The following is a 17,878-nucleotide window of genomic DNA, read 5'->3' on the forward strand; positions in this document are numbered from 1 at the left end:
CGTTCAGTCGCGTCTTGAGACAAGAATGGTCAAGACATCTGCTCTAGTATCCACTAAAAATTGTATGCCGGTGACACTATCTCTGACTATGAGACGGCGAGCAGGCACGGCCAAACCACCTGCCGCCTGGGATATTTTGGTTTTTAATTTTCCTATAACGCCGGTTACCAGCCGCATGGCTGCGTGCACTTTGCTGTGAAAGCGTCGATGGTATCAGCAGCTGTCAAGTTGGTTCTCTAATCTGGATATTGAACGGCTTCAGCTATGACAATCCCGCAGGGCTCGTAAATGGCTGCACGACAACCGAGTTTCTAATTTCTCCAACCACTCTACAAGCGCAAAGATTTGTGAATCCGCCGTGGATGCTTTTTCAGTGTTGGCGCCGTGACAGCGTTAGTGCCGGCGGGCAACACGTCTGTTACTCTGTCTGCTAACTAAGACAATTCTTCGAGATCGTACTTTGTAGCTGTTAATATAACCTGCACTTGTTGTAGTAAGCGCTGCAGCCACAAGGATTTGACCACTTCTTCAGACATGCCGATTTGCATGAGATCCCGCATTCTTCAAAGTAGTTGCAACGGACGGCGGTCACCATGATCAACCTCATTCAATAACCTACGCAGTTTTTTTTGGCGCAAAACTCTTAACTAATCTATCTTTGAAAGCATCGTATTTGTTCGCCGCGGGCGGATATCGCTAACCTCTGTCAAAGGATCGTCATCGAGGCATTGAATCACATAATTGTATCTTGTTTTGTCTACCGTTATATTCGCGGTAAAGAACTGAGCTTCCATTTGCACGAACCATACATCCGGCTTTGATTTCCAAAATGGCGTGGATCTAATTCTGACTCGCATGAGCGCGGGCATTTCTATTATACGCAACAATGCACCGCTGCCCTGATTGCCCGGAAGAGAGTTGCCTAAGCCGCTAGCCATATCTACTTGTTAAGGACGTTCATCGGCTATAATTGTAACTAAAAATTTACTGCACGCTCGCTTCTCGGTGCGTAGCGCATTTCTCACCCCACTCCGTTTCTCATGCAAATATTTTTTTTGTTGAGTGTACTTACGAGACAAGCAAACGGAATTTAATGTCTTGTATGCACTGAACTCTATACATACTGGGAAGATCCGTCCTATAGAAATCGTACGTAAAAGACCGGTCAGAGAGAGAGGTTACCATTATGTTGGCTGTCTCTTTTCTTTTTAAGCTTTTGAAACCCGCCATTTTTTATGGTATAATCGTATCTAAAAATTAGTCAAACCTCCTAAAGTGCCTCTGAATCGTTCTCTAAACTCATCAGTCAGCATACTTTTGACGATGCTTGTACCGCTATAAAAAAAGGCCTACGACAGAAAGAGACAACCAACATAACGTAACCTCTCTCTCTAACCGCCTTTTTCCGGCCACGACTCTTTCCAGTATTTATAGAGTTTAGTGCTTTTGTATGTAGATACGCACACTAGACTGCGTTGAGAAGAGCAGAGACCCGGCAACGTTGCAGATAGGAGTAAAAGAGAGTTAATAGGCTAGTGTTACTACGCACAACGCGGCGCGGCGTTGCCCTGTCTCAGCTGCGGCTCTCCTTCCATGCGGAGACTTGCTTTGAAATGCTGTCGGATATAACATTTCAAACTTTGATAACTCAACAACAACACCATTACAGATTTCCGTTCTTTTTTATGTTATTTCTAGCATCGTTTTGCATCATATCTTACTTTTTTAGAACAATCGTATAGATATTACATTCGCTATGAATTGAAATGTCACTTGAGCCCACGCTTGGGTTTTACCTTACAAGTTAAAACCTCGAATTCGGTACCGCTATGTTTTCTGGAATTTTGGGGATATATCGATAATGATATTAATAGCATATAGTCTAAATTTGAAGCATAGAAGTATAGAAATCGATTAGCTGGTGAACGTCCTTAAGCGCCACGCGCCGTGATCACGTCGCAGTTTGTGGCTAGAGTGATCGTGGTATCCAATACGACGCAGCGTGTGTCAAAGTGCCGACAACGACTAACCAATGGCGAAATGTGATTGACGGGGAATCGTTAAATGTGCAAGGAAATACTACTCAAAAAGCTTTGATTTTAATACGACAAAATTATTACAAACTTCTAGAAACGTTAGAAACATTCAAAATACGAGAATAGAAACGTGATCACGTGCGTACGATAGCACGGGCGGTAACGCATAATCTCGATAGTTTACAAAAACCCCAGATAACCGCGATACAAGCGTAGAAATAATGACGCGAATATTCTTACAATTACCGGAGCATGAGCCGAAGATGATTCCGCGGTAACACTTAAAATATGTAGTGATCTTACCGAACGCAACTTATATTTTTATCATTACGGTTTACGGAGCGTCCGCACGTGGCACGCAATGACATCAGACGGAGCGAGAAAAAAGAAAGCGACTTCAGCGTCGCAACTAGCGCTTGCAACGCCACACAATCTAGTGTCGACATCTGTGTGTTTAACAAAATACCCCTATCGACTAAGATTAATTTCAAATTTTTCAAATTTTATTATATATGGTTGATTTTGGAAAAAATAACCTTTAATTTGGCTAAAAAAATTTTTTTAATTTAAAAAATGTTGATTGATGGGGGTATTTTGTTAAACAAAACAAAAAAATTTTTTACAACATTAAAGTAATCTTAAAACCGTACAACTTTTCATAAAAAATTTTTTTCTATTTCTTATACTTTCGACGATATTTGTCCCAAAAAAGAAAAACCGTTTTTTTTTTAAAGGGATGTTTCACCCTTTAAATATGAGATTCCACCTATATTAAAAAATACGGGTCTCTTAGATTTTCGTGTTTAACAACATATTTCGAAAAGAATCAAATTGGCGCAGGACACTCATGACCATTCCCTTGTTAGTTAACGTCTTTGAATTTGAATTTGAATTAGAATTGGAGCTGCTACGCAAAGCCATTTATTTTCTGTAATACTTCTCACTATGATTAAAAATAGTAATAACAAAGAAATACTAAGTTTAAGATCACATAATGATTGCGTGTACCAGCTGCTATTGCGTCGTACACGTCAAACTAAGATCAGAAAATACAAATTAAATTTAACATCGTATGTGGAATCTAAGAAATTTACCTCATGGTATTCACACGCACCAACCCCGCGAGCGCCTACAAACTCCCGCGAGCGCTTTGCAACGCGTTGATTCCTTCTATCTTCGCAAGTCAATTAAAAACAATTCTATGTACATGGCGCAATAAACATGCCTTACCAAATAAGTGATCTCCTAAAGGTCGCCTGCATTAGACGAACGTTAAGATTGAAACGTGAAGCCTCTTGAAAGAATAGGGCCCAACGTAAAGTCAAACTCAAGTGAGCAACATCTGGGGACGCTAGAATGATACCCAGAAATTGTAATTCTCATGACCGCTACTTTCTTGACGCTAAGAATCAGTGCACATGGCACAATAAACATGTCAAAAATATTGAACTGGTGGTCCTCTAAGAGTCGCCTACATTGTCTAAATAAAAATAAAATAAATTTACGAGATTGCTCCAAGAAGTATCTCTTTGCAGCATTATGCGGAAGCGCATCTCCTTGGCGAACATTAGAGGTAATGGGACACTGAGAACCGAGATTCTAGAAGTGCGTGGACAAACTGAACAAAAAATAGAATACCCGGCCCTTAAAAAATATAAGAATTATCGGCCAAAATTGGTATATAAGCCGAAACTCCGGAGCAGAAAACCCATTCTTGTTCTATCGGTGGCACAGTCCGTAACAGTTTTGTTGTTCGAGTCTGTGACGCCGCACCTGCAGTTGTACCGTGCCATAACCTCGTGGATGTTTAGTCGCAAAGTGTCTCGATCGAGTTGGCTGATTAACCAGTTAGTGTGTTTTGCGTCGACTAACTATTCGACGTTGGTTCGTGAAGGCATTGACCACGCCTAGCTCCTCCACGATGCCGACGTTCCTCTCTGGAATACTCCACCGACCGGACACCTTCAAGATCAAAGGTCATCATATACACAATTAACATACTACCAACAACCAGTAAGTCGTTAACAAATTTGTTTCCCTTCTCTCCCCCAATTCCCCATCTCTGTTTTATTTTATTTTTTTATTATTTATTTAAATTAAATTTAGTGCCTAACAATAATCCAGAAACAAACTTGCCGGGGCACGAAACGTCTCCGAAAAGAAAAAACTAGGAGAGCGCGTTGCCTCCTTGACAAAGCCTACGACAAGTTCCTACGGGGAATAGGCCGCAGCCAACTTGAAGCTGAGCCGGTTCCTCACCAATCGCCTCCATCTCCTGTTCCCGAAGAGCCTGAGGCCCCTGAGGCCCCTCAAGTCCCTCAACCCGGTTCCCCAGGCCCCTCAAATTCCTCATTATTTTCATACAAAGTAACCTCTGACTTCCCCCCTGAATCAGTCTCAACTATTTCTTATTCCCCAATCCCCCGTCAAGAATTTAACTCACCCCCGTACTCTCCGGCTAATTCGGTTATTGCCAAAGAATACTACAATCACCTCTGCCGCCTAATTCCTCCACAGCCTGATATTTTTCACTTGAATTCCCCTGAGTTTTCTTGGCGCAGTTCCCTCTCCCCTACGCCAAGCATAGAGGAAATCCCGTTTCCTTCTTCTCCAGTACCTCTACAAAAATGCGGAGAATATCCCGCTTCCATTTCTTTGTTTGATTCTTCAGCACCTCCACAAGTGTGCGAAGAATATTCCGTTTTATCTTCTTCATCACCTCCACAAGTGTACAAAGAGTTTTCTGTTCCATCTTCTTCAGCACCTCTACGAGTGTACGAAGAATTTTCTGTTCCATCTCCTTTGGCACCTCCACGAAGGATACTCTGTTCACTCTTCTTCTTTGCATTCACTTCCGCAAGAGTGCGAAGAGTTCTCTCCACGCATCTCCTCTCCTTATTCCTTAGCACCTCCTCAAAAGTGCGAGAAAACGTATTCTTCAGAACCTGAAGAAATCCCCGCTTTCCCTTTTCCCCCTTCGTCCTTCTCACATGATTTCGAAGAGATTTTCCCACCTCCTCCTCTCCCTCATGTTCATCCTCACGGGATCGAACAAGTGATCCCGGAATTCTTTGCTTTCCCGACATATAATGCCCCTTTCCATCCTCATGTTATTTTTTGAAGAACTTATGTATAAATTGTGACAAAGTTCACAGTTTTATTAAATTAGAGAAATATCGTCTTTTTAATAGCTATAATATCTTGCATAAAATGCGATTTATATTAAAGTACCTTTTTAACTATTATGTTAGTTGAACGGTTTTGAATAAACGTTCGCATTAAAAGAAGACAAGGTATTTCCACTGTTATAAATAATACGTAAGCGCAAAAGTAACTAACCACAATGTATCCCATAGATAGAACAACCTGAACACAAAAATCAAATTAAGTTACTACATTTTTTATTAATATTGAAATTTTAATATTAATTAATAAAATATTCGTATACTTACAAACGGCAGAAATTCTAAATGTATTGTTGTTTCATTGTATAAACTAATTGATCGTATAATGATCGGATGCAAAAGATAAACACAATAGGTGAGTCTACCCAAAGGAATCCAGCCTTTGAATGACAGGAATTTATTAACGATTCCTACGAGTGTGCAAAGAATATTCTGTTCCATCTTCTTCATCACCTCCACAAGTGTACAAAGAGTTTTCTGTTCCATCTTCTTCAGCACCTCTACGAGTGTACGAAGAATTTTCTGTTCCATCTCCTTTGGCACCTCCACGAAGGATACTCTGTTCACTCTTCTTCTTTGCATTCACTTCCGCAAGAGTGCGAAGAGTTCTCTCCACGCATCTCCTCTCCTTATTCCTTAGCACCTCCTCAAAAGTGCGAGAAAACGTATTCTTCAGAACCTGAAGAAATCCCCGCTTTCCCTTTTCCCCCTTCGTCCTTCTCACATGATTTCGAAGAGATTTTCCCACCTCCTCCTCTCCCTCATGTTCATCCTCACGGGATCGAACAAGTGATCCCGGAATTCTTTGCTTTCCCGACATATAATGCCCCTTTCCATCCTCATGTTATTTTTTGAAGAACTTATGTATAAATTGTGACAAAGTTCACAGTTTTATTAAATTAGAGAAATATCGTCTTTTTAATAGCTATAATATCTTGCATAAAATGCGATTTATATTAAAGTACCTTTTTAACTATTATGTTAGTTGAACGGTTTTGAATAAACGTTCGCATTAAAAGAAGACAAGGTATTTCCACTGTTATAAATAATACGTAAGCGCAAAAGTAACTAACCACAATGTATCCCATAGATAGAACAACCTGAACACAAAAATCAAATTAAGTTACTACATTTTTTATTAATATTGAAATTTTAATATTAATTAATAAAATATTCGTATACTTACAAACGGCAGAAATTCTAAATGTATTGTTGTTTCATTGTATAAACTAATTGATCGTATAATGATCGGATGCAAAAGATAAACACAATAGGTGAGTCTACCCAAAGGAATCCAGCCTTTGAATGACAGGAATTTATTAACGATTCCTACGAGTGTGCAAAGAATATTCTGTTCCATCTTCTTCATCACCTCCACAAGTGTACAAAGAGTTTTCTGTTCCATCTTCTTCAGCACCTCTACGAGTGTACGAAGAATTTTCTGTTCCATCTCCTTTGGCACCTCCACGAAGGATACTCTGTTCACTCTTCTTCTTTGCATTCACTTCCGCAAGAGTGCGAAGAGTTCTCTCCACGCATCTCCTCTCCTTATTCCTTAGCACCTCCTCGAAAGTGCGAGAAAACGTATTCTTCAAAACCTGAAGAAATCCCCGCTTTCCCTTTTCCCCCTTCGTCCTTCTCACATGATTTCGAAGAGATTTTCCCACCTCCTCCTCTCCCTCATGTTCATCCTCACGGGATCGAACAAGTGATGCCGGAATTCTTTGCTTTCCCGACATATAATGCCCCTTTCCATCCCCATGTTTTCCGTATTAGTCCCAGTCCTGTGGACCTTGAGTTACTAAGGGACGCCGTCGCTCAAGCTCCACAGGACGCGGCTATCCCGTTTTTTTATCCTGATCATCCGAATCCTTATCTGGTTCCCGTCACAAGATTTCATTCCATGTTCTCCCCATCTACTATGGAGATAAAGAAACTGTGACGCAACCACACACGTACATCCGCACCAACACAATAGAATCATAATAGTCAAGATTCTCTGCTCTCAAGCAAACGTTATCATATACCATGAATTATACATACATAAATATACACACCATTATACGTATATATACAGGGTGTCCCATTTTAATGGGGCACCCCAAATGTTTCCATATCCTTGCATTTTACAAGAAAATATTTCAGACAAAAGTTGTATGGTTTCAAGAGGGTCATAAAATGGTGTTATTAATTTGACCTTGAATAGTTACTTGAAGGTCACATAAAGGATATCTTCAATTTTTTAAACGAAACTGCCTACTTTTTATTACATATTCTTATAGCTTATCTCGAGACCTTTTCAAAATACTACAAGAAAGTTTATTTTCGTTGAGTATTTTCTGAGTTGTGAGGCTTAAAAGCTACGGTATACTGTAACTTTCAAGCGTTATAACTCGGAAAGTCCTTAACAAAAATAAACTTATTTATATTGTTTTGAAAACCTTTCAAAATTGACTACAAAAAAATGCAATAAAAAATATAGAATGTTAGGGAAGTACCGATATCATTTAATTAGGGAACTACCGATACTCTAATATTGTATCTTTTATTGCATATTCTTGTAACTTACTTCAAGACTTTTGCAAAACACTACAAGAAAGTTTATTTTTGTTAAGTACTTTCGGAGTTGTGACGCTTGAAAGTTACAGTATACCGTAGCTTTTAAGCCTTACAACTCAGAAAGTACTCAACTAAAATAAACTTTCTTGTAGTGTTTTGAAAAGGTCTCAAGATAATCTATAAGAATATGTAATAAAAAGTAGGAAGTTCCGTTTAAAAAATTGAAGGTGCCTTTACGTGACTTTCACGCAACTATTCAAGGTCAAATTAATGACACCATCTTATGACCCCCTTGAAACTATACAACTTTTATCTAAAACATTTTTTTTGTAAAATGCAAAAAAACTGAAATATTTAGGATGCCCCATTAAAATGGGACACCCTGTGTGTGTGCGTGTGTGCGTGTGTGCGTGTGTGCGCGTGTGCGTGTGTGCGTGTGTGCGTGTGTGCGTGTGTGCGCGTGTGCGCGTGTGTGCGCGTGTGCGCGCGTGTGCGCGTGTGTGCGCGTGTGCGCGCGCGCGTGCGTGTGTGTGTGTGTGTGTGTGTGTGTGTGTGTGTGTGTGTGTGTGTGTGTGTGTGTGTGTGTGTGTGTGTGTGTGTGTGTGTGTGTGTGTGGTTAATACAAAGTAACTTAAGTTTATTATTATAATTTGGAGAGTTAGTTAAATATAATGTTAGTTAAATATAAAATCCTCTCTATTGTTACGTCCTGCGGAGTAACAATTCTTTTCCCTCGCAACCAATTAACGGGGCCGAACGGCGGTGATCTCATCCCGATTCCAAGAATACGGTGACTCTCACGGCAATAATCAGATGACATGAATTAAGTAGATATAAACTCACCAATCATGGAGATTTGAGGTGACACCGTTGTTCGACGCCCAAAACATCAAAGATAGTAAAATCAGGGAGCTAAAAGACGCACGTGTGCACTCCTTTGATTACTTAATGCCCGGCACCCGCATAGCAATAAATCAACGAATTTTGACATTTAATGCTTTCCGGGAGTTAAATTGTCAAACCTGCCGCTTTCTCGGATAACAATTACCGAGGAATATAAAAAAGTCGTAAAACCAAATATTGCACGTGGATGTATTAATGAATAAAGTAGTGCACACGGCCCTCGATGGGACAAAGAAAATCATAGACAAAAAATTGTATAAATAGGCGCGTTTTCCAGCGGAGCAGCTAGTCTAGTCGTGTTTCGATCCTTGCTCAATCCGAATCACAGTTCCGTGACATCTTGTATGTCCGAGTTCTATGACTCTCGGATCGCGGTCTTTAAACTCGTACGCGGCACAAGTCTCGGTCGAGAGGAAAAAGTATCATTTGAAACGTGGTTGCTTGGGATATGCAGACCATTGTGCATCGCACGCGGAATCCCTCCGACTAGATTTACCATCTCCCGCCGAGTGCGGCCCAGTTTGGAGGTCTGCGGCTCCGAGAGTATCACATTCACTTACATCAACACTCACACTACAATCAGCAAGCAGTAAGTCCTGAATTAATTGTTTAGTTCCTATTTCGCTCTTGTTTTCCAAGCACCTTTTCTCTCTATCGCAAAAGACTTTAGTGTAAACATAATATATTTATTAAGTTTATTACTTTTCCCTTTCCACACTCCTTCTCATACTCTCTCTCTCTCTCTCTCTCTCTCTCTCTCTCTCTCTCTCTCTCTCTCTCTCTCTCTCTCTCTCTCTCTCTCTCTCTCTCTCCCCCTCCCTCCTTTTACAACATTTTCTCTTTCTTGGGATTCACTCGCAAGAGTTAATCCGAAAGAATTTCTTTATTTCTTCTCTTTGTTGAGATTCACTCGTAAGAATTCCTTGTTTCCTCCTCTCCTTCCCCTTAGATTCAGTCGAATTTTTTTAAACTTTCAATCTCTTTCAGTTAACCCGAAAGGGTGTCTAAATTCTAACCTTTTGCAAAACACAGATAGAAACAGAGTTTTTTTTTATTTTTAGTGAATAGCGATAAAGTCCCCAAAGTTTACAAAAACAAGTCCCGGGTAGCCGCAAAGTGCCGCCGCAATCGCTACAATCGTCGAATCCGCCGCCTCAAAGCTATTGAGGAGGAAATTAACAGCATTGCCGCGCAAGTTGACTTAATTTGCCCCCCAATCTCGTACTCCCCGGTCGCACCGGAAGAAGAGCGACTTCCCCCGTTCGAATTTCCCCCCGATTCCCCCGTAGATAATTCTCCTCGCCCCTATTCCCCCGATTCTCAAATAACTTATAAAATTCTATAATTGCATATTGGACGTAACACTATAAACGTAACACTATAAACACTTTTACAATGTTTAAAATAAAACTTCATGTATAAAATTTAATTGTATAAAACTTTTTTTTCCTTATTAAACTAAATCTTTTTTTCTAATTTGAATTGATTTCTCGACCATAAACCCCACCACCATCCCTAGCTCTCAACAGATTTCAGCACGTGGTCCGATCCTGGGGGGAGCGTTTAAATACGTTGCCCCGAAACAGGACCGAGGAGCGCGAACGACGGACTGGACATCTGTCATTGGATCCTGGTCAACCATTGACACATGACCTGAAACGTCTACGCGTTCCTCTCGTGTCACGCCCCATAGTACGCGTGCACGAGCTCAGTGTCACGTCCTCCCACCCCTAAATACTCTTATAGTAAGATAAGAATCTCACTTCTAAAGCCGGACGTAACAAAATGTTAATTTATTAATTTACACTTCCCAAGACGGTTTAAGAATAAAAAAATTGTAAAAAAAGATATTACCTCAGATTTAATTTCTAAGTGTTTATACATTTCTTTAAATGCAGATTTATTAATTTGCACTTCCGGAGAGGTTCGACTTAGAAGGGAATCTCTCGAACTATCACATCCCGACTTTAATGAAACTTTATACACATTTAGGTAACATAATTAGATGATTTTAGAAACTATCAGTTGCGGCCAATATACGGTTTCACGGAGTAAAATTATCTCTTACGTATATTTTTTATTTCAAACAGCAACAAATGTATTTATATTGACTATTTTATAATTAATTGTAAATTTTGCTATTAATAACGTGATAATTATATGACAAAATGTTCGCAATTATGATATCCTTTAAAAAAATGCTGCATACAAAAATATTTCTTACACCAGGAACATCGTATTATAGCAGGTGCACCACATATAGAACAGAATAATATTTTTTGAATAGCTTTTCCAATAGAACAAAAATCTACTGGATTGTAAATCTTTTGTATAAAACATTTTTTGATATCTTGAATAGTTTTCGGAAAAGCTGAAAACCGCTATACACATAAAGAATGATTTAACCTTTTGAAACCGTATATTAGCCGCAACAGAGAGTTTCTAAAATCATCTAATTATGTTACTTAATGTGTGTAAAGTTTCATTAAAATCGAGGTGACACTTCCCTTGTTAGCAACTTCCTCATGTGACAAGTAAGAAAACGTATTTCATTCTTATCAATAAAGTAAGGAATCTTGTACATAATACATGAAAGAAACAGTTTCTGTCAAATTGACTAACTGTATATATGACTGTGTTACATCCGGAAGATTCCACGATTTCTCTTTTCGCATCCCTCGTGTAAAATACAAAACAAAGCAAAGAGATTGTCCTTAAAATTTATAACACTCAATCATCGCATCCGAAGGCTCCTATGATTTTCCTCTTTACAATAACACCGTCCCTTGTTTATTATTAGAAAAAAAATCGAAAGATATTAGGCTCAAATATCGCATCCGGAGTAATAAGTCGGCTAAATCATGCGATGACGAAATTACGAGCAATATTTGCTCACTCTAATATAGTAATTTATAAAAACAAACAAAGCCGGAACGGAAAGGAAAAACAGAAATAATATTTAAGTCTGGCGACAGCAAACGATAGTATTGAGTCGCGACGCCGGACGGAAACTATAAAACTATAAAATTTATAACCCCGGCTTTGTTCGTTCAAATGCACGTTTTATCACAAGTCAAAAGATGATTTATATGAAAAATGAGTCCTAAATAAACGGACGCGGTAATACAAGAAATCAGCATCAAACGTTCCAGAAAGAGGGAAATCGAATCCCTAGATAACGAATCCCTTAAGCGATTGGACGACGCAACCGTTCGTCTCTCTAAAAATTAAGAAAACCCAGAAGAAGATGAAAAATTAGCCAACGAGAGATCATCCGAAAAAATGATTGGTAGTGAGTTGGTGTAATACCCAACCAGCAAACCCGAAATTTCAACAGCAAATAATTCACCAAAGATTAGAGAAATCTTAAAAAGTTTAATCCAATCAAATCTCCATCTCACCCACTTGATCATCTTCACACCCTTTTCCTAAGTCGTATAAAATGTGCAACTTTCGAGCGCCATACGCATTCGCAGTCGCATTCGGAGTTGCATTCGCATTTGTATTCGCATTCGCATTTGCCGTCGCAGTTGCATTTGCACTCGCATTCACATTCACGTTATTTCACATACACATTTTGCATCTTCACCTAACAAGTTTAGAAGCTGTGCGAGTATTTTAAAAACAATCTGTGCTCAAGAACTTCATATAAAAACCTCCGAGCAGCACCACCAATTGACAGCTTGAGCAGGGCCGGCGGAAAACGTGGTGGAGGTGAGGGTAGACACCACTCGGAAAATTCCCGTGTGGTGAATTCAACAGTCGGCCAATTAATTAAAGACCCTATAAAAAGAGACTCGTCAACTCATCACGTGATTTATGTGTTCGCCCATACTCCAGCTAATCAGAATACGACGAATTGGAGTTGGCAAGTCTCTTTTTATTGGGTCTCTACATATAGTATCATGTGGAGAAGATGCGCATAACAAGTTACACTTTTCGCTTACTGCGCATCTCCACTACGCATGTGTTGCGTGTTGCTCTCGACCTCGACTCGCATCCTTGCTTGGCTGCGTTCCAAAACATCACCCGGGTAACCTCTGGTCTATAATATACGTTACATATACTATAGGCTAAAGGTTACCCAAGTGATGTTTTGGAACGCAGCCCTTGCAAGTCATGTAGCATTACGTAGTCACGTGACGAGTGATACAAATAATACAATAGCGAACAAAACCGGTAGGCGGTATTTGAGATGTCGAGAGAATGGATAAGTTCGTCATTAAGTGCAAGAGAGACAGCGAAGGAAACATCGCCAGTGCTCTTCTCCCTATTCAGCTAAGTGAGCTAAGCAAACGCAATCGATATGGAAGCGACGTGGAATCAATCTTAACCTCAAAGAGTGACGAAGATCCAAATGTTAATTGTAGAAGAGTTGATGAAAATCAAGAAAATTGTGCAAATGTGACTCAAAATCGTAAGTAATTCTATAATTGCATATTGCATAAAATAAGAAATAATGCATACAAAAATATTATTATCATACAGTATCAGTGTCATTCCCACGTTGGCAGAAGGCAAATCCTTGGCTTGAATTGAACGCAAATAAGAAAGCAATTTGCACTACTTGTACTGAAGCGTTGGAAAAAAAATTAATTTTGTCTTACGATTCACGCGCTTTGAAGTCAAAGGAAGCCTGGGTTGACACAGGATTTAACAACTGGAATAACGCTACGTCCAGAATCAAGAAACATTCAACAAGTTCATTACACGTAGATAGTACTGAAGCTCTAGCAAAACTGAAGACAGTGAATATTATTCAACATTTATCAAGTGCAACAGAAAAGCAAATGATGAATTACCGGACAGCACTGCGAAAAATTTTCAGTACTTTAAAAGTATTAGCAAAACAAGGGCTGCCCTTGCGTGGCATCAATAACGAAAATTCAAACTTTATACAAATATTAAAAGCACGCGCAGAAGATGTATCGGAACTGGAATCGTGGCTGAAACGGAATGGCCACAAATGGTTACATCATGATGTAACAAAATATTAGAACTCATGGCTGCAAAAGTTATGGCAGAAAATCTTGTGGAAATAAGACAAGCAGAATTCTGTGCGTTACTTTTGGACGAAACTTCTGACTTGTCGAAGATGAAACAGATATCGATATGTTTGAGAGTTGTTTCACAAAATTTTGTGTCGTCAGAATTTTTCCTCGGATTTTACTCAACGTCTTCCACGAAGGCCGAAATTCTATTCCAAATCGTCCAAGATGTTTTTCTTCGTTTCAATTTGCCGATTACAAAACTTAGAGGACAATATTACGACGGAGCAGCGAATGTTTCGGGGAAAATAACTGGTTTGCAAACTCGACTCAGGGAAATTGAACCTCGTGCTTTATATGTACATTGCAACGCCCATAACCTGAATCTTGTGGTCCAGGATGCCATGGAAGAAGTTCCAGCTACAAGAAAATTCATAGGAGTAGTAAAAAATATGATTAATTTTGCAAAAGATTCACCGAAACGTATCTCACAATTTCAACAACTCCAGTCAGAATCAGAAAGTTCCACGAATAAAAATCTTACCCTCGCTGCCTACTGCCCAACCAGGTATAAATTTGATCGCATAATTTCAGTTTTATTACAAACAGAACTTTCAGCAGTTTCATCTCATGTATTTGCGAGTGTATGTTATAGGTGGGTCATGCGAATAAGTTCCCTGAAAACAGTCCGAGCCAACTACGAACCACTGATGAAATTTTTCGTGGAGCGGATTACAGATTGTGAAGTCGACAGCATCATCTCGGCCAAAGCATCAGGTTTTTTTGAACATATGAGAACCTTTGAGTTTTTCTTTTTTTAACAATGATAATTGAATTACTTAATCGGATAGAAATTTTGAATAAAGACCTTCAGAACTCGGAACTAAGCGTGAATGACTCGTATCGAAAAATCGAGGGAGTAATTTATAGTATGAATGTATCTCGCGATTCCAAATTCGAGATAATTTGACAGAAAAGCAATGACGGAGTAAAAGAATTAGATATTGATGAACCACAGCTACCGCGTCAACGGAAAATTCCAAAGCGATTAGATTCAAGCAATAGCGAAAATCTTGTTTTCAAAACTTCGAAAGAAATGTACTGCAAAATATATTTTGAAATATATGACCGAGTTTTGACGTCTTTAAACAGTCGTTTTGATACGGAAGCAGCTCGATTTCTAAAATCTTTAGAAGCCTTTGCCGTTGGCGAATCTACAAATGTTGCAAAAATTATCAATTTTTGTGGAGACGACTTTGAAAAAGATCGACTTGTCAGCGATAGGGATATGTTTTTGAATCTGACGAGCAGAAGTAATGTTAAAATATCAAATTTGAGAGAAATTGTTAATTTTTTACGTAAAAACGAATGGAGTATGGGGCTCATTCCCGACTATGTCAAATTTATAAAATTGTTAATGACAATCCTGGGTTCGTCATGCACCAATGAAAGAAGTTTTTCTACTCTTCGGCGATTAAAAAATTATCTCAGAACAACAATGTTGTAAGATCGACTTGATCATGTAGCAATATTACATATATACAGCGACATAACTGATAAACTCGATATGGAAGTTTTAATGGACGAATTTATAGCTCAAAATGTAAAGCGTACAACGGTATTTGCATTGTCCAAAAAATAAACTGTGAATAAACTATGTATAACTGTATTTTTAAACTGCTATTGAAAAATTTTAAATTCTTGGTGGGACACCCCCTCCCCCTCCTCCCCCGGTCAACAATCCTGGTCACCACTCGGGCTGTACCTGTTCCGCCGACCCTGAGCTTGAGCACTCCTTGGAGCCATCAGTCTGCGCTTCGATGAGCACCTTCAACCCCACAGAATTCTGCAGTCTACTTTTTTTCTTCGTCTGTAACAAGTTTTTCATTCTTCTTTCTCTGACTCCCTCGGGATAACAATTAACAATCGAATGCGGTTGATAGTGGTCAACCACGGGAAACGTTCCACAATCGGTCGCCGAGCCGCGAGACGTCTTCGCCGCGAACGGGTCAGACGAGCGCTGATACTCCTCGACCAGGCGTACGAGGAGTACTTCCAAGAATTAAGACGCGACCCCTTGGAGCAGGAGACCGCTCCTTAAGAGAAACAACTCGCTCCCGAGAAAGCGGAAAATTTGCAAGATCCCGAACCCTTTCTCCAATTTCTCCTGAAGCTCCTGGAACTTCTCAGAAGCTCCGACCCGAGTCTCCCGCCGTCTCAATCTCCTCCTTGCTCACATATAGAATAGCCCCCGATTTTCCTCTAGAAACTATCTCCTACTCCCTATTCCTTTCGATCTTCCTACATCAAGTCCCCCTCCTTCTCCAGCGTGCTCCACATCTAGTGTGGAGTTTCTGGAAGAAGTCGAGCTCTCTCTTTGTTGCGTAAAATAGTATAAATTATAAGATCGAGCAAGTTCTACGCGATACTGGTCAAACATGTTCAGACATGTCTCAGACATATGGGCGCCAGAGTTAGCGCGATCTCGGCTGTGCACGACAGCCAATCATACAGAAGGACCACGAAGTCTCTTACGGATTTGTTGGCGATGAAGTGGTGGGATCGCGTGAGTCTCCGAGGATCTATAAAAATCGATCCTTCCTCGAGCGGACACACATTCTTCCTCGATCCTGCTGGAGCACTAATTTCGTGCGAATACTAACGTTTGCGACTAACAATATTACTCACGAGTGAAAGCAAGCGAAATTATAAAATTCGATACGTAAGAACGTAATAAACACGTTTAGTGTAAATTTGAGGTTTAATAAATTTGTCATTAAAACGAAAAAAACAAGTGTGAACGAGTTCTTCATCGTGTACACAATACTCCTCGTCGCCCGCGGTATTACTACCTCAATGGGCTTCAAAGCTCCATTGAGGAAATAATACAGCAATTTCCTTTAAAATCCATTCCTGATTCCCTGTTTGATTTTTGTCTACACTTTCACCCGGACCTAGATGCTCTACATTCTATAATTACGGCCTTAAATCCCCATGACCGAATCCCCGTCTTCCTGCCCGACGACTTTTATCAGTATTATGTTCCCATAGCTTTTTTCTATAATTTTTTCCCTCCATCTATAGTTTCTATCACCGAAATTAACTAATTCCATCTCCTTCTGTAATACACATGTTCAGTAACGCGTATAGTTTAAATCTTAAGTTTTCTAAATTAGTTATTTTGTAATTATTAATATAAATTTAGTACACATAATTTTGAATAACTTTCTAAATCAATTATTCTATAATTTTTAATGTAAATATGGCATTTAATATTTAAAAACATTCTTAGATATAAAATTTTTGATATGTTTAATAGGTGAAAGTACGTTGACATTAAAATTTTCACACAAAAGGAGAACATTTATTGTATTTAGTTCCACAATTTCTGCATAACCAGTGCCATCGCAATACAACAGATTCAATATCATTACAAAAACTCCATCGTTTAACAGAAACACTGTATCGTTAGATTTTGTGGCGCGTTTATACAATATAGAATTTATGGCTATTTTTTTGTATATACACCGTTCATATATTACAACCTGACTATGAAATTGTGAATTTATTTCGTTGTTGAAACTATGCTTTCCTTTTCCTATAAATACGACATTACCCACAGGGATTCGATTAAACGATATAACCTCATCCGACTGAAATAAAGAATTGCAATACGACGAACAGATATACGTTTCTGAAACTTCTTCTACAATAGTTTTATAACTTTAGATTTGTAAAGTGTTTTTTGCCATCTGTTTGTAAATTTCTTTTGGTCCATGGACGCATCGATTTAGATAAAAATAGCGTTTTTGAAAGGAAACGTTGATGTACATCATAAAGGTCCGTAATATTTAACACACTTTACAACATGTCTTAAAGAGTGAACGTTAAATGTAACATATTTTGATCCATATAAAATTTCGAAACAACCTACAAAGTTAGTGACATCTGACTCGCATTAATTTAATCTTCTGCGCTTATACGTGTTTTAAGTAAAGTTTATATACTATTCGATAGTAACGCTAAATGTAAAAACGCGTCATTTCGTAATATTCCTTTGAAACAAGGAATGGCATAAAACAAGAATAAAGATCGCCACTCAGATGCTTTCCATTTGCATTTTTTGCTTTTGATAGGTCTTATTAGTCTATGGATCTCTCGTGGAGGAATCATTTTTAGTAATCGATTATTTATTTTTTCGATATTT

At 39.0% G+C, this 17,878-nt stretch overlaps 2 protein-coding genes across 3 annotated transcripts in view; both read right to left on the reverse strand.

Moving 5' to 3' along the window:
• LOC120359722 (farnesyl pyrophosphate synthase-like) overlaps positions 1-17,878 on the reverse strand; it is a 71,562-nt gene that overhangs the window by 48,881 nt on the left and 4,803 nt on the right. The gene's annotated exons all lie outside the window — the stretch shown is intronic.
• Positions 5,170-6,548, reverse strand: LOC113006020. The gene is made up of 3 exons (XM_039458467.1): positions 6,408-6,548; positions 5,489-6,321; positions 5,170-5,402 (listed from the first exon to the last, which is right to left on the reverse strand). Exons 2-3 carry the CDS (start codon positions 5,801-5,803, stop codon positions 5,259-5,261), a joined length of 459 nt encoding a protein of 152 aa, XP_039314401.1. The 5' UTR covers positions 5,804-6,321; positions 6,408-6,548; the 3' UTR covers positions 5,170-5,258.

This window comes from Solenopsis invicta, chromosome 2, assembly GCF_016802725.1.
Source record: "Solenopsis invicta isolate M01_SB chromosome 2, UNIL_Sinv_3.0, whole genome shotgun sequence".
In the NCBI taxonomy this organism is placed as follows: Eukaryota; Metazoa; Arthropoda; class Insecta; order Hymenoptera; family Formicidae; genus Solenopsis; species Solenopsis invicta.